This window comes from Eleutherodactylus coqui, chromosome 4 (genome assembly GCF_035609145.1).
Source record: "Eleutherodactylus coqui strain aEleCoq1 chromosome 4, aEleCoq1.hap1, whole genome shotgun sequence".
NCBI classification, from domain to species: domain Eukaryota; kingdom Metazoa; phylum Chordata; class Amphibia; order Anura; family Eleutherodactylidae; genus Eleutherodactylus; species Eleutherodactylus coqui.
The window spans coordinates 184636849-184661627 of NC_089840.1; the positions used below are offsets into that span (position 1 = coordinate 184636849).

At 41.2% G+C, this 24779-nt stretch overlaps 1 protein-coding gene across 3 annotated transcripts in view; it reads right to left on the reverse strand.

The window, feature by feature from the left end:
- The window catches only part of LDB3 (LIM domain binding 3), a 93813-nt gene that overhangs the window by 19758 nt on the left and 49276 nt on the right, over positions 1 to 24779 (reverse strand). For all 3 annotated transcript variants that reach the window (XM_066600462.1, XM_066600460.1, XM_066600461.1), the window contains exon 4: positions 22781 to 22856. In XM_066600462.1, coding sequence (XP_066456559.1) covers positions 22781 to 22856 — 76 coding nt within the window. The remainder of the gene's footprint in view (positions 1 to 22780; positions 22857 to 24779) is intronic.

The window sequence follows — 24779 nt, forward strand, 5'->3', positions numbered from 1 at the left end:
TACATTACAAAGCAGTCTTTCTAGTATGCTGCCACTCTCCTAACTATAAGATGTACAGAGTTTGTTACAACAGGGCCCCGGAGTTTAAAGGGCTCAAGGGGTTCCTCTTACCACTAGTAGAGACCAGCACTACAAATGACTTGAAGCTTGAAGTTACACCTCTACTTGCGGCAGAAATAAAGCAAAAACTACCTTGAATTGCCTTTGAATTGGCTTCTCAGAGACTGACAAAGCTGTCCGTATATCTTACATACAGTAGCCATCGGCTACTATAGCTCCCCCATAGATTTGAACACAGGGCACAAAATCCAAAAGCTCAATACTTCCCCCCGCCCGCCATCTTTGCCATTTGGTAGAGTTGGAACACCCCATACACATTAGATAGCCCAGAGGTTTGGCCAAGTTTCTACGTATAGGAGGTTTGTCAGTATGCTTTATTGATAACATCAGTTGCTGAGAAGCTTATTTGAACAAAGAAAATGTTTGTACTTCCTGTTATCAATCATGGTCAATACAACGGAATAGAACAATAGCAATGTCTAGTCGACTCTCTTCATGCCACATTAGAGCCTTCCATCAGTGATATATGTTGTGGATATTTACCAGTGTATACCTGTGGTGAAAAGCTCCAATATATGATACAGTATACAGCAACATACATGGCTCATAGTCTTAAAGTCCTAAAATGCACCTTATTAATTATATATTTTACTTTTATTAGGATTTATTTTTCATTTGTGGAGTCATCTCTTAATTATTCTTGTTATACAGGTCGGTATGTGGAATGTATATATGATAATTGTAATCCAGATCAATTCTGATGTATGGTTATGGTGGGACGATTTCTGTATATTAATGGAGGGACAATATCCATCTTGTGTCTCCATTTCTGTCTTTTATTTTACTGGCTGATTGTTCTTTATTAAACTGTTTTGTATTAATGGTAAATAAAACTTGATATTTGATGTTATTTCAGACATTTTTCTGTCTCTTTTGTTTTTTTTTTGGATGTTAGTTGGAAGTAGCATAGTATGTAAATCCGAAAAAAAACATATGTCCATCCAGTACAGCCTATTACCCCCAATGTTGATCACGAGGAAGGCAAAAAACCCCAATGAGGAATAAGCCAATTTTCCACATTAAGGCCTCATGTCCACGGGGAAAATCGGGCCCGCTACGGATTCTACATGTAGAATCTGCAGCGGGTCCCTCCTGCCCCACGGACATGAGGGCTGAAAATACAAATAAATGACAATAAACTCACCTCCCATCCGCTCCGTTTCTTCTTTTCGCGGCGGCGTCATCTTCTCTCGTCGCGGCCGGATCTTCATTCTTCGGCTCGGCGGATGTGCACGATGACGTCGGTGACGTGCCCCGCGCATGCGCCGGGCCGAAGCAAAATGATCCGGCCGCGGCTGAGAGAGGATGGCGCGGCGCCGAAGAGAAGAACCGGAGCGGGTAAGTAAAATGTGATTTTTGTGTCCCGCGGATCCGGACGGCTTCCATAGGCTTCAATAGAAGCCCGCGGGAGCCGTCCCCGCGGGAGACCCGCATGAAAATGGAGCATGGTCCAGATTTTTTCATGCTCCATTTTTTTTAAAATCACTTTTATTGACGATCCGCGGGTATTTATTTACCCGCGGGTGGTCAATGCATCCCTATGGGGTGTGGATCCGCGCGCGGGAGAAGAGTTAAAATCCGCTGCGGATTTTAATTCTTCTTTTCCCCGTGGACATGAGCCCTAAGGGAAAAAAATCCTTCCTGACTCCAATCTGGCAATTGGAATAATCCCTGGATCAACAACCCTTCTGAAGTTATAACATATAATATTGTATCACTCAAGAATGGCACTTGGGGCCCTTCTTCTGCTGTTTAAATTGAATTTGCCACCACCATGTCCTCAGGCAGAGAGTTTCATAGCCTCACTGTTAAAGAACCCCTTTCTATGTTAGCGTAGAAACCTTCTTTACTTTAGACATAGAGGGTGCCCCCTTGTTACAGTCCTGGGTATAAATAAATGGTGGGAGAGATCTCTGTATTGTCCCCTGATATATCTATACATAGTAATTAGAGCGCCCTCTTGTTACACCCCTCGGTATAAATAGATGATGGGAGAGATCTCTGTATTGTCCCCTGATATATTTATACATAGTTATTAGAGCGCCCCCTTGTTACAGTCGTGGGTATAAATAGATGAGGGGAGAAATCCTTGTATTGTCCCCTGATATATCTATATATAGTTATTAGAGCGCCCCTCGTTACAGTCACAGTCCTGGGTATAAATAGATGATGAGAGAGATCTCTGTATTGCCCCCTGATATATCTATACATAGTTATTAGGTTGCCCCTCAGCCACCCTTTTTCTAAACTAAATAATCCAAATTTTGATAACCTCTCTAGGTATTGTAGTCCGCCCATTCCGTTTATTGCTTTAGTTGCCCGCTTTTGTATCTGTTCAAGCTCTAATATGTCCTTCTTGAGTACCGGTGCCCAAAACTGTTTACAATATTCCATGTGTAGTGTGACCAGGGACTTGTAAAAAGTACAATATTCTTGTTATGTGCCCCTAGACCTCTTTTGTTGCACCCCATGATCTTTTCTGGAGGCTGGGATTTTTCAATCCCTGGCAACCAGACTACAGATGAAGACTGACGGGAATGGGGAGTAGAGCCGGACAGTGCTTCTAGGGATGATTTTCGGGGTAGGGCTTATATTTCAAGCAAGTCCCCGAAAATCTTAGCTGCAGGGGTTGCCTTCATCCTATTGCTTTTGAATGGGGCAGCAGCAGCGCCGGCCTCATTGAAAGCAATAGGATAGCATTGCGGTCCTCTGCCACAGCTGTAACAGCTGTGACAGAGGATTCTTTCATCCCCGCTGCAGATCCCTCCTCACTGAACCCTGTGACAGTGCTGTCACAGTGTTTAGTGATGAGGGGACTCCCCACGGGGATTAACGGAAATCACACAATGTCTTTACACGCAGTACGAACCTTACCGGCGCGCATTATAGGCGCACATGTGCTATCTTTTGCACGTGCGAGTAATTTGTGCCTCTAAAAAACAGACATGTGAAAACTTCATAGGAAACTAATGTTTCTAATAGACGCAATTTTTTTTGTGAACATGGGCGTGCAAAAAAAAATCGCTCGTCTGTAATGTAGTGTGTAATGGTGATGTGTATTTTTCCTGCCCATGTGCATAACCTTACATTTATCAGTGTTATAACCTCATTTGCCACTTTTCTGCCCCCAACTTATACAGATCCTCTTGCAATTTCCTTGCATCCTCTCGTGTTAATTTCTTAACATAGTTTTGTATCATCTGCAAGTATTGATATTTTACTGCACAATCCTTCTACCAGGTCATTAATAAATATATTAAAAAGAATAGGGCCCAGGTAATAGTTTGGAGGAACATATGTATGTTGTGTAGTTAAAGGGGTTTTCCAGTTCCTATTCTTAAGATAAGGCTTAAGGCTATCACTAGTAGATTGTCAGGGATCTGCCACCTGAGATCTCCATTAATCAGCAGTTTTCCGGGCCCATGTACTTGTGCACTTAGCATATTTCTGCAGTAAATAGACAGCTCCAATTCCTCTGCAGTGGGAAGGCATGGTATTACAGGTAACGTTTTCATTGCATGTAAAACCAAGGCAAACCACATAGCTGTTTATTGGAGAAAGCAGTTTTTGAAATATTCAGTGTCAGAAAGAATGATGACATAGTATTAGAGACAACAGACATCTGGCAACTGGTGTTTTGTAGTAGTGAAGTGGTAATATCACAGGATGATGTGTATAATTGGATGTCATCAGCGTAAAGATGCTACTGAAAGCCAAATCTGCTAAGAGTTTGTCCAATAGGGGCTGTGTAGATAGAAAAGAGGTGAGGGTCTAGGACTGAACATTAAGGAACCCTGACATTAAGAGAAATAGGAGAAGACAACTGGTAAATAATACCGCATAAGCAGGCAAAGAGTTAGGAGGAGAACTAAAGGAAAGCAGTATCCTGAAGGCCAATTGAGTGGAGCATACTAAGGATGAGTTGATTATCTGTGACAAGGAACGCTGCAGAGAGATCTAGAAGAACTAGTGGAGAGTAGCCATCCTTCTTTTATTGAGCTATCAGGAGATCTTTTGACACTTTAATAAGGGCAGTTTCTGTGGAATGTAGAGTTCAAAAATCAGACCATAAGGGGTCAAGAAGAGAGTTATCAGAGAGATAGCTTATTAGGTGAGAGAAGAATAGGCATTCCAAGTGTTTAGAGATGAGGTGGGGATTAGAGACATGTCGGCAGCTAGCAGCACAGAACGAGTCAAGAGCATTTTTTGTAGAAGCAGGCTTATGAGTGCAAGTTTAATGGAGGTCTAAAAGATACTAGAAGAAAGAGAAAGGTTAAATATTAGGCCTCTTTCACACGGGCTACAAAATCTTGCTACAAAAAGCCTGTATGTGAAGCCTATGGTTTCCAATGGGTTCTTTCACATGACAGATGTTTTGTAGCCTGAAAGAACTCATTGGAAACCATGGGCTTCACATACATGCGGTTTGTAGCAAGATTTTGTAGCCCGTGTGAAAGAGGTAACTAACGACAGCCATGAAGAGAGACTGGATATAGTGTGAGGGAATAGGGTCACTAATGTAGGTAGAGAAGAAGAGAGGAACCTGAAGACATCTTCTTCTGTTGTTGGGACAAATGCTGAGACTGAACTTCAGGAGATGTGGGAGGGAAAGGGGTCACATTTACTTGGGAATTAGAAGATTATTTCCCGTTAGCAATTTACTTTTTGAAATGAGTGGTCTTCACCCTGAGATCTATCATATGCTGTTGAACTATAGGGCAAAGGCAGGAGTGAACACTGTCAAAGAGTTGTTTTGGACTATTGGATAGTGAGAAGATGAGAGTGGTGAAATGGAGTGGGGAAGGGCAAAGTTGTAAATCCTGAGCATGAACTTGTAATGGAGGAAATCTGCTGATGTCTGTGATTTTTGTCCTAAGGAATTCAGCACACCTAGAGCACCACTGAAGGAAACATGTTTGAGCTAAAGTTCTCGTGGTCTGCATCGGAAGGGTCAGAGTACGGGGGTGTGCTGCTTTGTTCAGAGCGCTTTTGAGAGTTTTATTATAATGCTTGGCAGCCAGATTGAGACAAGAAAGAGACTAAGGACAATGACAACTGTAGGGAGTCTATAAATTACTGAGTGTTAAAGGCCTATAGATTTGTGTGTGTGATAGGCAGGAGTGTCCTGAGAAAGAGAAGAATACTTGATAGTAAAAGGAAAGGAAGTTCAGAGAGTGGGAAAGAGGCATTTAAATTTGTCATTGTATTTTAGCCAACTGGTGGACTGATGAAAGGGCTGGTCTGGCTCAGAAACGTGCAGCCCAATAATGGAATTCTCTCCTTGCAATCTTGTCATTGGATAAAGTTGTGGTCATTTGCATGTTTTAATGGCTTTTTTTCAGCATTCATTCAATCTAATGCAAGTCTAAAGAAGTCACTAAAATGGCAGCCAAGTAACATTAAGTAGCAACGATTGACCTTCCACATGGAAGGCAAATGCTATAGAGTGGCTCTGAATGTACGTGCACAAAATCAATGTGCATGGTTTATGGAGTTATATCCAGCATTTAAGTAATCATTGTATGTTAGCATTTGACAGAAAGACCCTTGACATTAACCAAGCTTACATGCTGTTCATAACCATCCACAAATAGAAGAGGAAAACAACTGTATTGCTAAAATACTGCTATGAGTAATAATCAGAAAATGTGAGGATTACTCCTTTATCCAGTAAGACTTATAGAGGTTTTATGGCTGTTGGCTGACCATGAAAAGTTTTTTTGAGAGACATACCCCCAAGGATCTTGTATGATATGTTAAGCCCCAATGTTCCAGTGCAAAGATTCTGTGTGTCACCTGGTATTACAATACTTTATCCCTGCACAGTTAGCAGAAAGATAAAACCTGTTTAATTAAACGGTTGTAAAACTAATAATTGCAGTGGTTTATCAATCATTTATTGCCAAAGTGGGTAGGAATGTGCAAATGGTTTTACTATGACACTTGAGATATGCTCCTAGGGTGAGAATAGCTTTTGAAAATTTGCACTTAACAAGGTATTACATTACAAGCAGGGGTGAAGCTATAGGGTGGGAAGGCATAGCACGTGGCTTGCTATACACTTTACATTGAGGTCCAGGCAAGGCTGGATTAACTAATGGTACATATGAAGCACTTGCCCCAAGCCCCATGGCCAAGGGGGGCCTGGGTTGTCTGCTCTTCTGCAGGCTGAGGGGCCCCAAACACTGGTTCTAACCAGTTCAAAAAATCCGATGAAAAGCAGTTCGACCCAGTTTTATGGTTATTTAATTAACAAAAAACCTTCATACTCACCTGTAACACCGCGCTCCCCCAGGTCTTCTAGCGTCAGTGCAGTCACGTGGTATGTGACTGGCGCTGACTCTGACCTTAGCGCTTGCACCAGTCATGTGTCTCAGCACATATCATGTGACTGCACTGACCCTAGAAGACTCACAGGAAAAAGCAGAAGAGAAGGTCTAAGCGCCTTGGGAGAGCGCAGTGTGAGAGGTGGGCATATAGCTGTTTTTGTTTTTTAAACTAACAGAAAAGGAGGCTGATGATGTGACATTATTAATCCTGCAGGGGAGGAGGGACAGAAAAAGCAGAATTATTAATTACAGGTGAAGAAAATGCGGCATTATCAATTATGGGGCAGAAGAGGTGGCATTAGTTATTACGAGGGGCACAAGAGGTGGCATTATTAATTGCGTTGGGGAAGAAGGGTGGTATTATTATTACCTACAGTGGCAGAAAAAGTGGCATTATTGATAATGGAGACAAATGAGGCAGCATTTTTGATTACAGAGGGGCAGAAAAGGTGGCATTATTAATTATGAATAGCAGAAAGACAACATTATTACCTACGACGGCAGAAAAAGTGGCATTATTAATTATGCAAGCAGAAGAGGAAGCATTATTACTGATGTCCGGCACCAACAGCAGCACTTTCAGTTTGGGGCCTTATTACTATCTCAGGCACTATGAATTGTGTAGCGCTGTGGAAAACATAGGGAGATAGATGGAAAAGCAAGGAGCCAAAGATTTCTGTGTCAAGTTCTGCAGAGACAAATTTTGGCTAGTAGGAGTCATTGTGATGGTCAAGCCTTCTTTCCTTTAGACCCTTGCCATGGTTAAAGTCTTGGTGTAAAAAGTTGACTGAAGGCCTGTTTCACATGGGCTACAAACTCGCACGATTTTGTAGCGATGCAACATTGTCCAAAACGCATGTATGTGAAGCCCATTAATGCTTTCCAATTGGTTCTTTCAGGCTACCAAACATCTCATGTGAAATAACCCATCACATACATGCGTTTTGTAGCAATGTTTTTGTAGTGAGATTTTTTTAGCCCGCGTGAAACAAACCTAAATGTCTCTGAAATGTCCACTCATATTTGTGTACATTATAATTAGATTGCTCCCAAGCCATCTTTTTCCAAACTGAACAACCCCAGTTTGATATCCTATGGCAGCCTGCAGACGGCCGGGTCGGATCCCGCTGCGAGAAGTCTCGCAGCAGGACCCGACCCGAGCCCTTGCAGGGACCAGTGCGGCACTCACCTCTCCCGCGGCTCCGGCTCTTTGATGTGCCAGCTGCCGGCCAGCCAGAACATGCGCAGAGCGGAGCCGGCGGCCGGGGAGTGACACTTTCTGCGAGCCCCACACAAAAATAGAGCATGCCGCGATTTGTTTTCCGCACGGACAAATCGCGGCCGTCTGCCTTGGATTGCATTTTCTAACGCAATCCTATGGCAGCTTCCACGGGCAGAAATTGTGCGGGAAATCACGCCGCGGAATTTCCGCCCGTGGGCAGGGGGCCTATGTTGTATTCCACCCATTCTCATAATTATCTTATCGCCCTACTCTGTAGTCACTCCAGTTCAGCTATATCTTTGTAATGCACAGGTGCCAAAAAGTGTACACAATACAATAATGTGTGAACTGATTACTGATTTGTATGGAGGCAAAACTATGCTCTTCTGTCTTTTGAGTCATGTCATGGTTTTATGTTCCTTGGTTGCAGCTGCCTGGCATTGGTCATTAAAGTTGAGTTTTCTGTCCACCAATACTCCTATAGCCCTATGTTTGTTTCAGTGACAGTCTTTCTTCCCTGGTGTTATCTATCTATCTATCTATCTATCTATCTATCTATCTATCTATCTATCTATCTATCTATCTCATATCTATCTATCTATCTATCTATCTATCACATCTATGTTCTATCGATCTTATATCTATCTATCTATCACATCAATGTTCTATCTATCTATCACATCAATGTTCTATCTATCTATCACATCAATGTTCTATCTATCTATCACATCAATGTTCTATCTATCTATCTATCGATTTTATATCTATCTATCTATCTATCTATCTATCACATCTATGTTCTATCGATCTCATATCTATCTAATATCTATCTATCTATCTATCTCTCTATTTCCTATCTATCTACTATCTATCTCTCTATTTCATATCTATCTATCTATCTATCTATCTATCTATCTATCTATCACATCTATGTTCTATCGATCTCATATCTATCTATCTATCTATCTATCTATCTATCTATCTATCTATCTATCTATCTATCTATCTATCTATCTATCTATCTATCTATCATACCATATACCTGTAATATATGTTGTACCTACTTCCGTTAATGAAAACATTGTATATAGTTGTAGTTAGGCTATACATTACCCACAGCAAAGATTCATTTTACAGCCTCAGTCCTTGTTAGTGCCCCCCTCCCCTAGCGCCCAGGGCACATGCCCTGCCAGACCCCTACCTATGTCCTTGTATATCTTAAATTTTACTGTTGTTTTTTTTATGCATTTCTCATCTTTACTTTGTCCATTTTATATACCGATGCATCATATCTTTTCCCTGCACCTAGTGTGACACCTCTTACATACAGAACTGTTCTGCCATTTCTCATAGCCTCTAAAATATCCGCCTGCTATCTGCGGAGATATATTAAGAACAGGCTGGAGCCTGTAAGCAGATAGTCATATAGCCATTTTTGGTATGCGTTCAACAGCTGAGCATCTCCTTACAGTCAAACACAGTGTAACAGTATCATTTGGTAAAAAAGGACCCTGTGTCTGTTTTAATCCGCTGAACCTCATCCATGTACGTCATCTGACATTTTTAAGGTAGAACAGGAGGTAAAAGTTTAGAGGAAAATCCAATTTATGATCCAGTGAAGAAGGTGGAAAAAGCAATCTTTTATTTTTTAAAGTGGGAATACATTTATTCACAACTGACTGGCGATACACAAGTGCACGGAGTCCAGATGTCTTGTTTTATTATAATGGTTTGGCAGCAGTAATGCCCATTAGCAGTAAGCAGTCACGTTAGCATAGGAATCCGTAACCAGATTCCATGACGAGGGGCACAGTGATTGTTCTAGTAGACCCAGTACCATTATGTCTAATAGAAACACTGCTAATAGATTTTTAATGAAGGGAGACTGTCAATTCTGGAGCCGCGGGGACGCCGAATAATTGTGTGTTTTATTATGCGTTTTTTTAAAGTGTAAATACAATCTATCTGGTATAGCATGTATAAAACAGGGTTATCTCTCTATGTCCGTCTTAGGGTGCATTCTCATGGGTGAGAGCGAGTCAAGCCCAACGTTCTGGGGCACGACTCACATCACTAGAACATGTTCGCGATGTGCGGGAGACTCACATGAAAATAGGATATGCTGCAATTGTTTCATCTTGAAGCATCGCCCATGTAAATACACTCATTGCAAATAATGGGTGCGTGTCTCGCAACGCACAAAACTCGCACGATTTTCTTGCTCATGTGAATGCACCTAGTCATAGTAATACTATCATAATACAATAGTTTGGATGTGTTTACCTGGGTAACAATGGGCAGATGGACAACCAGAGCTGAACCATTACAATAACCGGTGAATGTAAAGAAGACCTTTTTAAAACAGCATTCTTCAAAAAGGTTGTGTGGTTTCAAGATAAAAATTTTTACGGACTGGGCATGAGTTAAAATTAAAAAATTAAGCATACTCACCTGTCTTCACCCCTTAAATCACAGCCAACCAACTCCCACTGCCCCATCTCGATCTTCTGCTGCCAGAAATCAGGTGACCACTGTGGCCAATCAGAGGCTGCAGTTTCACCATCTCGAACACCCTGTCATCATGGCACCTAGGATGTGAGTGCTGATACTAGGAGTTTGGAAAGTGAAGCTGTAGACTCTGATTGGCTGCAGCGGTCACCTGACATCCCGTGGAGTCAGTTAGATGCGAAGCCAGGTGAGTATGCTGTATTTTTTTTATTGTAACTCATGCTTCGCCCTTAAATTTTTTTTCTTGAAATACCCTTTTTTAAATTGCTTTTTATTGCCATATTTTGACCTCGATAACTTTTTTTAATTTTTCAGGTGATAGAACTATGTGGAGGCTGCTTTTTTTACCAGGCGACTTGTGCTTTTCATTGGTAAAATTTTGGAATGCATACAGCTTTTTTATCTCTTTTTATTCATTTCTTTTTCTTGGAGATGAGATGACCAAAAAAGAGCAATTCTGGCATTGTGTAATTGTTTTTTTTGACAAAGTTCATGATGCAGGATAAATAATGTGACATTTTGATAAACTGGACCTTTCCAGACATGACAATGACTGGGAAAAGGTTTTTATTTTTACTTTTAATATGTTATAAATATACTAATTAATAAAAAAACATTATTAATTGTATCTTACCTTTTTTTTAGTCTCCATAGGGGACTTCAACTGGCAATCATCTGATCACATTTACAATATATTGCAGTACTTCAGTATTGCAGTACATTTTACTTTTGCATGCATCCTATTAAACTTTGCCACAGGCCAGGCCAGACTTAATAGGAGGAAATCCATGTCAGAGCCCTGACATGATAACTGAACATCACTCTGCAATCTTGTTATGGGGTCCATTCAGGAGACAGAGGGAGCCCCCCTCTTTCTGTCAGGCCATTAAATGCATCTGCAGCTGTCAGTATTGACAGCGACATTTAAATAGTTAGATGACTGGGATCTGTTACAGTCAGGTGTCAGCTGTCAAAGTCAGCCAACACCCACCAATTACAGAGCAGGTTTGTCTCCTGAGACCACTATATACACTGACACACGACATCCACTGTACGTACATGTACAGTGGATTTTGCTAAGTGGTTAAACGTTTGACAAACAGTTGTTATCGCTGGGGAAGATGTGTCTAGCAAGACATTTCCCCTGGAGTCACCACTACAGAAGAAATGTAATATTATATTACAACTATTCAAATGAATTGTCAACTATGTAATATGAGAATGGCTCATGTCCACTAGAGTGAGAGACACTCTAGAAGGAGGCCCCTCTCCTGCACTAATTTCTCGCAGCGGGACCCGACCCGAGCCTCTGCAGAGACCAGTGCAGCACTCACCTGCTCCCGCGGCTCCGGCTCTGTGATGTGCCGGCTGCCGCCCAGCCGGTACGTGTGAGCCCCGCACAGAAATGGAGCAATTTGTTTTTCGCGCAAGATTTCACGTGGACAAATCGCGGCAATCTGCATAGGTTTAAGTTTTCGGACGCAATCCTATGGCAGCTTGTATGGGCGGAAATTCCGCGGGAAATCCCACCACGGAATTTTCGCCCATCTGCAGGTGGCCTAAGGCCTAGAAAATATGTAATCTCACAGTAATGTAAAATCAGAGGTATCCACTAGATAGCAAAGCAACTTCAAGATTCAATATTCAAGTAAAGCTGATTTTGACTCAAATGGTCTCTAATTTTTCAATAACTTGTTCTTACATGATGTCTATTGTGATAGCTAGAAAAACTGCTATTCATTTGCCTAAAATTACATTTTGTGCTGAAAAATCACTCTAAAGTTCTGGACACTACAGGTCTCCCTTCCTCCTAACTTGTTGTCAACTGCCTGTCGTCAAGTAAGCCACTGGAGGCAGGATGATTGCAGAACAAGAAGTATAGGAAGAGATCATTCATCATGCTTATTGAAGTGTATAGAGAATAGAGATGAGTGAACGTACTCATTAAGGGTGATTTCGCAATTGAGCATCGCTATTTTAGAGTACCTGGCTACTCGGATGAAAAGATTCGGGGGGTGCCGGGGGGCGGCGTGGTGGAGCGGGGCGTAGCAGTGGGGAACAGGGGGGAGCTCTCTCTCTCCCCCCCATTCCCTCTGCAACCCCCCTGCTCACCCCCGGCGCCCCCGAATCTTTTCACCCGAGTAGTCAGGTACTCGAAAATAGCGATGCTCGATTGCGAAATCGCCCTTAACGAGTACGTTCGCTCATCTCTATTAACAATGGGGAGGGGGCAAGAGGAGAAGACACTCAGACAGACATTCCCTGAAGCTAATAGTCAGTATTTACTTTTCTTTTGCTACAGAAATTACATCTCCACTGCTCACTCTAGCTGTACACTGTACTACAACAAGATTTTATGTCTGTGTGTATTACACCCACCACCACCCCCACATACACTAGCATATTTTGGGCCATGTTCTGTCTGTGTTAATCCATGGACAGCACACTGCCCCATTATAGCCTATGAAGCTATAGATATTGACGTTTCTCATGTGGACTGATTGTCTATGTGATAAAACTCATTACATGTCCTATACCAGTCTATATCACAGACAAGATACTGGATATGCAAATTCCTGATCTGTATGCTACTCCAGCGTAAATTGAACAGCACACAGACTGGTGTCTATGTGCTGTCTGATGCAAGTGTGCCCGAGCCTCTTGAGCGCATTTTCTATTAATGAATAATGTGCACCTAGCCTTACAGACATTTACAAAGCAGGATCTGCACTGCTCTGTGTACAGTCTATAGAATACAACCCAGCACCAAGCTCCTCCCACCAGTACTGAGAGTACTGAGAATCAGATGTACACTCTGCAGAGCGGAAAACTTGGGATAAAATACATGATACAAGTCATATAATAGCCAGAAATAGTACTATCCTTCAAACACACACACATCAGCTTATTCTTCACATGATTCCCTATTCTTAGTTAAAGGGAATGTGTCATCAGAAATTTACCTACTATATAAAGTACACTTTGAGTTAAACATATTTTTAAGAATTTTGGGTTAATTTTTAATTTAATTTTTGGTCACAATTTGTTTTTGTTTTTTTAAATCCCAACATCCTGCATTTTTTACACTGACCACAGAGTTCAATAATAGGCTGATACTTCCTGATCTGTAGAGAAAACTTTGCCACAGTGATTTTACTGACATCACAGTCAGGACTATTCTGAAAGGTGACACCTATATGTAAATAATACAGGATCCACCATTCACTATAGGTGATCAGCTGTGAATATCTACTCTCCCTCCTTGCACAATGACCTCTGTACAGATCACAGAACATGCCTAGAACATTCTCCCATACAAGGTCAATTGCTACCCTCCTACACATTGTGTGAATGGACCATGAGACTGCTGTAAAACATATATCTAAATTCTGTTACATGCATCTCAGGCAAGATGGCCGTCCATATAGTCATGTATAGAGATGAGCGCGCGTACTCGGAAAAGCACTACTCGCTCGGGTAATTTGCTTTATCCGAGTATCGCTGTGCTCGTCCCTGAAGATTCGGGTGCCGCTGACAGGTGAGTCGCAGCAGGGAGCAGGGGAGAGCGGGCGGGAGAGAGGGAGAGAAAGATCTCCCCTCCGTTCCTCCCCGCTCTCCCCTGCAGCTCCCCGCTCCGTGCCGGCACCCGAATCTTTAGGGACGAGCACAGCGATACTCGGATAAAGCAAATTACCCGAGCGAGTAGTGCTTTTCCGAGTACGCTCACTCATCTCTAGTCATGTACAAACAACAGAGTAAAAAAATCTACAATCAAAAAGTAAAAGCAAATTAGAAAAATAAAATATATGTTTCTATCTGATTTTAATAAAGTAAAAAAAAATTGGTCATATAGTCCTTTTAAAGAGTTTTTCCAGACAGTGCCTGCTGGGATACACCCCCGGGTGGAAGTGAAAATGCTGCCCTGACTTCTGTGTAGTGACCGACACTCCTAATTGCAGGCTGGGGTCCCATTGATTTCAACTCCTTTTAGGTAAGCTCTAATACTTCCAGATTTAACTAGTGGAAATGTGTCTGTAATTAATTTGTGTTGATACAAAAGATAAATATTTTTCCTAATAAAAGATAGTAATATTCTTTCTGTAGTTCCAAACTATTTTCAGATTTTTCTTTCAATGTCTCTTTCTAGACTCAAGCCTTAACGCCTCATTCACACAATAATAAATCGGCATTGGAATAATCCAACACAAATTTAAATAGAAATCCACCAGTTACTGCAGATTTCCAAGGTAAATTTTCATATGATAATGCTGCAGATCTGCATGTGGATTGCCTCATTCAATGCGGCAAATCAGCATGCAGATTTTTCAACACAGATTCCACATCAAGAACTGACAGCTCCATTGTGCTTTTTCCATGCTTTTAAATCCGCCAGTGAAATTGCAATTGGATGTTAAACTGATGTGGATTTCACTTCCAAAAAAAAGTCATGTGAATAGGGTCTTAAAATTCAAAATTTTTTTTTCCATTCAAAGAAAGAATGTGGGCACCGCGAAGCAATAATAAAGTAGCGGTGCTGCTATTGCCTCCTTATAAACAACATGCACAGCAGAATAGAAAAGCAACACAAAAAATACATATATGCACACCCAACAGATAGTAGTAGGTAGATAAAAAGATATTTATTAATCACAAATGAGGAAACAAGAAAGGGGAGATTAAAAACACTTAAAAAGAAAAAAATTGCATATATAACAACGTCCTTTTGGTATAGAACAAATCAAACTACAGCTAGTCTTAATAAGTTATGTAAAGAATTGATATATTCATTGGAGGGCCCACTAGAAAACCTTATAGGGGCTTTCTGTGCACAAAATGGAAATTATGAAAATGCTGAAATCTAGGAGGTGCTGCTAAGTATCGGCAATCTGCACCTGTTATCTGCCTCTCTGGACCCTCTTTGACCCGTGGAGCCACCAATCTGCCACTGTGTTTACATGCATCAGTTCCGCAGCAAACACAGCAAAAGACTTCCCTATAACTCCCAGCATGCATATAGCTGGTTTACTGACCAGCACTGTAGCTCCACCCACAGCTCGCAGGTCCTACAACTTACTAGCACCAACCTCCCTCACTCTGAGTGCCAGAGATAGCCTGCTGAAACAGACAGGCAGAACCTTCCAGAACTCTGAGCAATGCAAGACATCGCTTCCACCCCTGTCCTCCCATCATGCCCTGCTCACAGGATGTTGGAAGCTATAGACTGGAGAGGAAATGCATCTTGTCCAAATGCAGGCATGATGCAATAGAAAGTGGAGATATTTTTTGGGCAGAGGGTCATGTGACATAGAAAATAAAGAAAATAGCTAGACTGGGTACAGTGCACCTATTACAGAATGAATTATTGTGAGGTACATTAGACTTTAATGTTAGTCTGTGCCCGGAATAGCCCTTTAATGGAATAAATAAGTAATATAAATCAAAATACATATAAAACCTAACCGGGAATAAATTGTAATCTCAAGAGAAACTAATTAATAAATAATTTAGCCATGAAATCCAGTAATCCATCTGAAGATCTGGGATAACAAATACAAACTAACCTAACTAAGTAACTAACCTAAATCACTAAGAAATAGATATTAATATGACATCTAATATGCATGATATCATCCTACCATGAGATCGCCATAAATCAGCATCCCAAATACATAGTAACTAGAGATGAGCGAGCGTACTCGGAAAAGCACTACTCGCTCGAGTAATTTGCTCTATCCGAGTATCGCTGTGCTCGTCCCTGAAGATTCGGGTGCCGCTGCGGCTGACAGGTGAGTCGCAGCGGGGAGCAGGGGAGAGCGGGCGGGAGAGAGGGAGAGGGAGATCTTACCTCCGTTCCTCCCCGCTCTCCACTGCAGCTCCCCGCTCCGTGCCGGCACCCGAATCTTCAGGGACGAGCACAGCGATACTCGGATAAAGCAAATTACTCGAGTGAGTAGTGCTTTTCCGAGTACGCTCGCTCATCTCTAATAGTAACATAATATGCTAGGCTGAAAAGAAGACAAATGTCCATCCAGTTCAGCCTGTTTCTACTGCCCTATGTTGATCCAGAGGAATGCAAAATAAATCCAGTTCGTTGGCAGATTACCCTGCCAATTTACCCCATTTTGGAGGGAAAAATTGCTTCCAAACTCCATAATGGGGACACTGCCAGGGAGCTCAAGTGTAAAAAATACAAAAAAGAAGCAATTCCCCAAACATATCGCTATATAAAAAACTTTCTTTAAATATAATCTATGTAATGAATGTGCCCACAGACAGCGTCCCGGCATGGGGAAACACAGTTATGAGAAGTGACGTAATGGAGCATAGAGAACTGAAGCCCAGCTCCAGATAATGTGCATGCCATTACAGGCATGCGCAGTACAATGAATGGAAATACAAAGCACATGCGCCAAAACATATCAGCGAAAAAAAATCCACATGCACTCATGGAGGAGCATATCAAATATGCAGCACACGCCAATACATCGTTATATCAAAAAGATCAAGCTTAAATGGGCATTGCTGTAAACATCCGGCAGTGTGGATGCTTGTATCAGAAAATTAGGTGAACATAAGATTATGAATAATCAAATTGGGCAAACAGGAAAAATCTATAAAAGTAGTTCACAACAAATAATATATATCCATGAGGGCTTATTCAGGCGTGCATATATCGGCTAGGTTTTCACGCCCGGGCCGATATACGCTGTCCCTTTCTGCAGAGGGAGAAGGCGGGATGGGCCGAGAGCAGTGCACTGAGTTCCTGCCCTCTCTCCGCCCCTCGCCACTGTTTGCAATGGAAGGGGCGTTGCTAAGTTCCGCCCCCTCCCATTGCAAATAGTGGCGAGGGGCAGAGAGTGGGCAGGAGCTCAGTGCACTGCTTCCATCCCATCCCGCCTCCTTCCCCTGCAAAGAGGGACAGCGTATATTGGCTGGGCGTAAAAAACCTGGCCAATATACACACATCTGAATAAGCCCTTAAAGTGATATTACTATTCCAATCATTAGCTGTAGAAGTCACCCATATTTGATTTATTGTTGACTATTGACAATGGCCATGGCTAAACGCTGACACACACTGTGGTATTTAGTGAAGCTAATTTTTAAGAACATTAAATATCATTATTCCTCAAATATATAGGAAAATGAAAGCGGACATTCAAGGATTTTTATAGAACGCTCATGCCTGGGTCAATAAAACAGTCTTGCTCCAAGAGATATACACAAACACCAACAGTTGTCAAATGTCCTATAAATGAGTGCAGAAAAACTGTCATGTCTAAGGCCGAATTCATCAACATTTGTAGGAATGTAATAGAAAAATACATGGGAGCAAATAATATGTTTTTAAGATTGAGATTTAATGTATTTACTCTTTACATATGGAACTCTTCAAGACCATAGCGACTTTAGACCAAATACTAACTCCACTAAGAAATCCGGGTGAGTGTACAAATTACTGCAATATTCTTCCTTCTCAAAAAGTTGATGAATTCAGCCAGCTAAAAAGTCAGTGCGAAAAACCCCAAAGTGATTATTGGATAGTTTCTTTAAGTGTGATCATGATAAAACTTAATAAGAACCTTATATTACGTACCCTCTAAGAAGACCACCTTCTGAAGCCCTTCCTTTGAGACTTAAATTATGCATCTGAGCCATTTCATTAAGAGTCTCTGCTGAATAAAGCCCAACTGGATTGTTATACAGTCTTTTCTTAGCTGGGCTAAACTGACTGTTGGTATTGTTCTCGTCATAGACTAAAACATCAGGCTTGGGACCTATACTATGCCTGGTAGAAGATGTTTCAGAAGCAATAGAATGAGACAACATGGAAGATCTAAGTGATGATGTCTGCACAAAAGAGTTGCTATGTGAATGGTGGATCTCCTGCTTGTTGAGGTAGCCTGACATTGTCCCATTGGTGGTCACACCACCATTCAGTGGAATAGCAGTTGTGTTAGACAGAGCACTGAAGACTGTTCTGCCATTAATTTCCAAAGCGTGGTCCTGTAGCATACATGCAGGCCAAGAGAGAAGAACACAGTAATCAGAGTAAACATGCAACAATACAAAACTATCATAACATAGTCTTTAGATGCACCAACATTCACAGCAACATATTCACAATCCAATTCCATTTTCACTCTTGCAAGCAAAATATTATTAGCAAATCACATGATGTTCTTCTTATTAAAGCAGCTTTCCAATGTGTTAATATTAAGTTAGAATCATATTATTTGAATGTATATGTTTGATAAACATTGGCCTCCTATGCAAAGTGATACGGCGCCCTCCGGAAGTTTGGTTATGCCTCATGTTACAAACAGCAAATCACTAGTCATAAACATCTCTGGGAAGTATTCCACCAAGAATGGAAACGTATCTCGACTCAAACTCTTAATGGTTGATCCATTGCATGCCCAGAGCATGCAAAGGTGGCATACAGGCAAAGGATGACTATTTCAAGGAGTCCAAAATTTGAAGTAATTTCCTGATTCCAAGAGTCATTCGGAAGACTGAGCTTTTTGATTTGTTTTCCAGTTCAATAAACATGTACAGTGCATCCGAAAGTGTTGATATTTTTGACATTTTTTTTAATTGTACAATTTTAAGAGGCATTTCCAAACTTCTCGAAAGTGCTGTAGATATATTGTTTGTTATAACCCCTATTTTCAAGAGTGCAGTGTAAAAAGAATCATGATCAAACCATAGGCCTGATTGCTATTTGGCCTCCTATCATGTAAAAACAGGTAGAACTTACTACATTTGGCTATGTTTACCTTGAAGTGACACTACAGGGATAGGCTAAAAATATGGCTTTGTCCGAAGAGTAGGCACCAAGCCCACCTCCCCAAAGCTTGTTTGCATGGTGTCTGTACAAGTTTCATTTTCTGTTCTTTTGCTGGGCAGGTCATGATATCTTCTACTTGAGACCTGAACCTGCGAGCAGGGTGTGGAGACCATGTAAGACAGGCTCGGAGGCTGGGGTTTGTACCATTATTTCACAACTTTGATTTTTAACTTTTGCCAGGGCTTTTACTAAGTAGAGCTAGGGAATATATTTTGTTTCTGGAACTATAAAGAGATTGAATATCAAAATAACTAAAAGGGTTTCGTGGTCTTAGAAAAATATGGATGCTGTCTCCTAGATACAGCATTATCCCTGCTTATGTATTATGTCTGGTATTGTTGATCTGTTTCACTGAACTTGTGGGGTTGTGCTGCAATACCACATACCACCTGTGGAAATGCATGGCACTGTTTTTGAAAAGAAGCAGCCATGTTTTTCTAATCCAGTACAAGCCTTTTCTGATAATTCAGCAAATGTAATAATCAATATAATAATGTAAATGAATATGGCAATGGGAAAAAAACATATATATATATATATATATATATGTGTATTTGTACATACATATATGATGTTTTACGCTATGTTGATGGACAACTGTAAACAAAAGTCTATTAAGTGATAATAAAAATGTACTATTCTCATTCACGAACCCATAAAACTGAAATCCCCTTTATAACTGTCAATGTGTCACTAAGGCAATTTATTAATTGGACATGCACATATAAAGCTAAAGTGCAGCTGAAGCTTGGCTTCTGGTAATGCCCATCAATCAATGGTTGGTAGAAAATGTTGGTTGTGTATAGAGATGAGCGAGCGTACTCGGAAAAGCACTACTCGCTCGAGTAATTTGCTTTATCCGAGTATCGCTGTGCTCGGGTCTGAAGATTCGGGTGCCGCTGCGGCTGACAGGTGAGTCACAGCAGGGAGCAGGGGAGAGCGGGCGGGAGAGAGGGAGAGAAAGATCTCCCCTCCATTCCTCCCCGCTCTCCCCTGCAGCTCCCCGCTCCGTGCCGGCACCCGAATCTTCAGACCCGAGCACAGCGATACTCGGATAAAGCAAATTACTCGAGCGAGTAGTGCTTTTCCGAGTACGCTCGCTCATCTCTAGTTGTGTAGCATTTGTAACACAAATTCAATTTGTGCAAATCTACACATTCTGCACCTAATTTTCCCAAAAAGTTGGATGCTGTGTAAAATGCAAATGAATGTAAAGGAAAATAGAATCCAATGATTTGGAAATCTCATCTAACCAAATTTTATTCACAGTAGAACAGAGAACATATCAGAAGGCTGAACGGAGACATTTTCCATTTTATTTAAAAAAAATAACTCATATGGAAATTGATGGCAGCAACACATCTCACTAAAGCTGGGCCAAGGCCACGTCTACTATTGTGTAGCATACCCTCTTCTTCTTTTTACAACAGTCTGTAAATGTCTGGGAAGTAAGGAGACCAATTATACTACAGTTTTGGGAGAGGAATGTTATCCCATTCTTATCTAATGTAGGATTTTAGCTGCTCAATAGTTCTTGGTCTTCTTTGCTGGTTTTTTTATTTCATAATGCACCAAATGTTTCCTCTTGGTGAAAGGTCTGGACTGCAGATGGCCGGTTCACCCTGGACTCCTCTTCTGTGAAGCCATGCTGTTGTGAGGGATGCAGTATGGGGTTTAGCATTGTGTTGCTGAAATATACAAGGCCTTCCCTGAAAGAGACATTGTCTGGATGGAGCATATGTTGTTCTGAAGGCTCTATATACTGTCAGCATTGAGAGTTCCTTTCAAGATATGTAAGCTGCCCATGACTTGTAGGCACTACCACAACCCGTCCTCACACCATCTTTTGAACTATGGCTGATAACGAGCTGGATAGTCCCTCTTCTCTTGAGTCTGTAGGACATGGCGTCTGTGATTTCCAAAAATGAATTTCAAATTTTGATTCATCTGACCACAGAACAGTTTCCCATTTTGTCTCAGTCCATTTTAAATTAGATTTGGCCCAGTGAAGACATTGGTGTTTCTGGATTGTGTTCATATATGGCTTCTTCTCTGCATGATGCAGCTTTAACTTTCATTTGTGGATTGCACAGTGAACTGTGTTCACAGATGACGATTTCTGGAAGTATTCCTGAGTCCATGCAGTGATTTGCATTACAGAATCATGTTTGTTTTTAATGCAGTGCCGCCTGAGCACCTGTAGATCTCAGCATTAAAGATTGACTGTCAGTAGAGATGAGCGAGCGTACTCGGAAAAGCACTACTCGCTCGAGTAATTTGCTTTATCCGAGTATCGCTGTGCTCGGGTCTGAAGATTCGGGTGCCGGCACGGAGCGGGGAGCTGCAGGGGAGAGCGGGGAGGAACGGAGGTAAGATCTTTCTCTCCCTCTCTCCCGCCCGCTCTCCCCTGCTCCCCGCTGCGACTCACCTGTCAGCCGCAGCGGCACCCGAATCTTCAGACCCGAGCACAGCGATACTCGGATAAAGCACATTACTCGAGCGAGTAGTGCTTTTCCGAGTACGCTCGCTCATCTCTAACTGTCAGTCTTGTGCACATGAATTTCCCCAGATTCTCTGAATATTTTGATGATATTATGTACTGTAGATGTTGAATATTCAAAGTATTTACAATTTTACATTAAAGAACATTTTTCTGAAATTGTTCCGCAATTTTTAGACACAGTTTCTCACCGATTGGTGACCTCCGACCATCTTTGCTTCTGAGAGACTCTGCCTCTCTAACATGCTATTTTTATACACAACCATGTGATTTAGTAGAAAAGTAGCCCTCCAGCTGTTTTTTATCAGTACCACTTACTTTTCCAGCTTTTTGTTAAACTTGTACCAACTTTTGTGAGGTGTGCTGCTGCCATCAATTTGTAAATGAGTTAAATGTCTCCCTTTCCCCTTCTGTTTTATTGTGAATAAAACATGATGAGATTCTCAAATCATTGCATTCTTTTTTTCTTTACATTTATTTGCATTTTACACAGCGTCCCAACTTTTTTGGAATTGGTGCTGTAAATCAGGTTTAGAAAACTCCATATGCACTGCAGAGTAAATCCTCATGAATGTAAGAGCACGCTGTCGCTGTACAAATCTGCAGCCAATCCTCAAGGTTTTCCATGTATTTCACACATTGCAATGCAAATTTTGGCTGTGGATTTCAGTGTATGGCACAAGGTAGCCGGTGGCTTATTTAGGCTGCCTGTAGACGGCCGGTTTGAATCCCCTGTGAAAAATCTCGCAGCAGGACCCGACCCGCACCCCTGCAGGGACCAGTGCGGTTCCCACCTTCTCCCGCAGCTCCGGCTCTGTGATATGCTGAGACCCGCACATAAATAGAGCATGCTGTGATTTGTTTTCCGTGTGTATTTTCACACGGACAAATCGCGGCCGTCTGCATAGGATTGCATTTTGTAATGCAATCCTATGCAGGCAGGCAAGGGTGGAAATTCTGCGGGAAATTCCGCTGCAGAATTTCCGCCCGTGTGTAGGGGGCCTAAGGCTGACCTGTTGCATTATCAATATTCCCCATTGGTAAAAGAAAGCATTCTGATAAAACGACTCTAACAAGACTGACTATTTAAGTCTAACTATTTAAGTAATATACCTGATGTTCAATAACATGTGAAATTTTAAACATGAATACTACAAGTAATACCTTAATAATAACAACTCACAGTAGACTTACATATGACACATGTTCATATCTACAAATTTTGTTTGCAAAGACAATATAATACATACCTTCTGATGAGGGATTATTGGCATTGGAGAGTCCATTCGTGGTGTGGCAATTGGAACTGGTCCTGGACGTTTTGATCTGTGAAGAAGATTCAGATGCATGAAATCAGTAGTTGGTTATAGTTCCCAATACAACATTTTCCATATGACATCCGAGCCTCAATCTCTGAAGAATGGACTTTTTTACCATACAAAATGAAGGTGGAGAATGAAAAGAGTCAGGGGTATATTAAAGGGGTACAGAGGTTGGAATTGACACATAGAGAGGCCTACTGAGGAGTACAGGTCATGGAGGAACGTTTCATCCTCTGGGGTTCCCCCAGCCCCCACTTTTCTGCAAGAGCAGTGCACAGTACAGTAGACTCTCTGTATAAATAACATGGTAAACTAATTAAATTAATTCTGCAGGTCAGTATGATTATGTCAATGCTAAATTTATATAGTTTTAATTTTTACTTTATTCTATCGTCGCATTCAAAGACCCCCTAACGTTTTTTTTTTTCACATTAACAGTGTTGAGTGAAGGTTTTTTTCTTTTGGGGGGAGGAGTTGTACTTTTTAATGGTACAATTTAGTGATACATAGAACTTTTTAATCTCTTTATATTCCATTTTTTTGTGAGGTGAGATATGCAAAATTAGCTAATTTCCTCATATTTTTAGTGGCTTGCAGCATACAGCATAAATAATTAACTAACTTTTTATGCATGTCATTACAAATGTGGCAATACCAAATTTTAGGGTGATTTTTTTGTCTTTTATTTTTTAACCTAATAAAAGTGGGATTTTACCGTAGCTTTTTTATTTTTATATTGTTTGCTATTTTTACCTTTTTTAAAACTTTTTAGTCTTATCCCACAAGAGAACATGAGGTTCACAACTTTAGATCATTTATAAAACTGTAATGTATTATTTTGCCTATGAATCTGAAGGCTAAGCCTCATAGGCCACCGTGAATGTCAGACCCAGAGGCCATCTTCAAGTCTCTGGGTGCCATAGCAACCCATCTGGAGCCTGTAGTCATATAATGGGGGTCTGCTGGGTGACAGAGGGAGCCCCCTCCCTTTTTCAGCTATTTCCATTCCTTAGTCACATTGACCATGGCAAGTAGGAGTTAAAACAGCTAGGATTGGCATTTTCTTCAGTCACTACTCTAACAGCTGGTTCCAGGCTGCCATCATACAAGTGGGCTCCCACTGCTACCGGCACTGGAGACCCATGTAGGTATTCTGATACAGCGCCATAAAAAAGTGCATGCATTAGAATGATGCCCCTTATCGACTACTGTAATAAGCCGTATAGGTGGTCATTAAGGGGTTAAATTAAGCCATATTCATTTTTTGTGGTTCAGAGCAGTCAATCAACAAAACAAAACTGCAAAACACCAAAATGAGCCGTCTTATAAAAACTGGATTACTTCTGGTCAGAGGATTATTTCTGTCACAAAGGGATTGCTTTGAACTACCCTGGCCATATACATTCGGAGCTCTGGCAATCATGTTGCCTTTCAGTAAAAAAATTGCTCTGCTTGTTGAAATTTCTTAAAATGATTTCCCATCTCTGGCTTATTGTAGCATTTCCCAGATATAAGTGACATACTCTGTTATATGTCATGTACTTTCCCTTCAGACTCTACAATGTGGGTAACTGTGGCTTAAAAGTAATTGGCTATGTTAGGAACAATGGAATGAAAAGTTTTGGAAAGTTTTAACATATTTTGTTTCAATTAACCACAATTTGAAAGATTTCTTTTTGCAGTCATTGAATGTATTTATCACAAATTACAAACACTGCAACTTGCGAGTCGCAGGGTGACCATATTCACATATATTAGCTTCCAGTGTAGTACAGTAATGCTATGACCTTTGGTCATGCCATATTTGTCACTGCCAAGCTTGGTATGTGGTCCTAGCCCTTGGATGTGATTAGACACGATGAATTTACTGCAGGTCTTCTGCAGCAGAAAGATATGCAGCGAATCAACCTCAAATGATGTGGAGTTT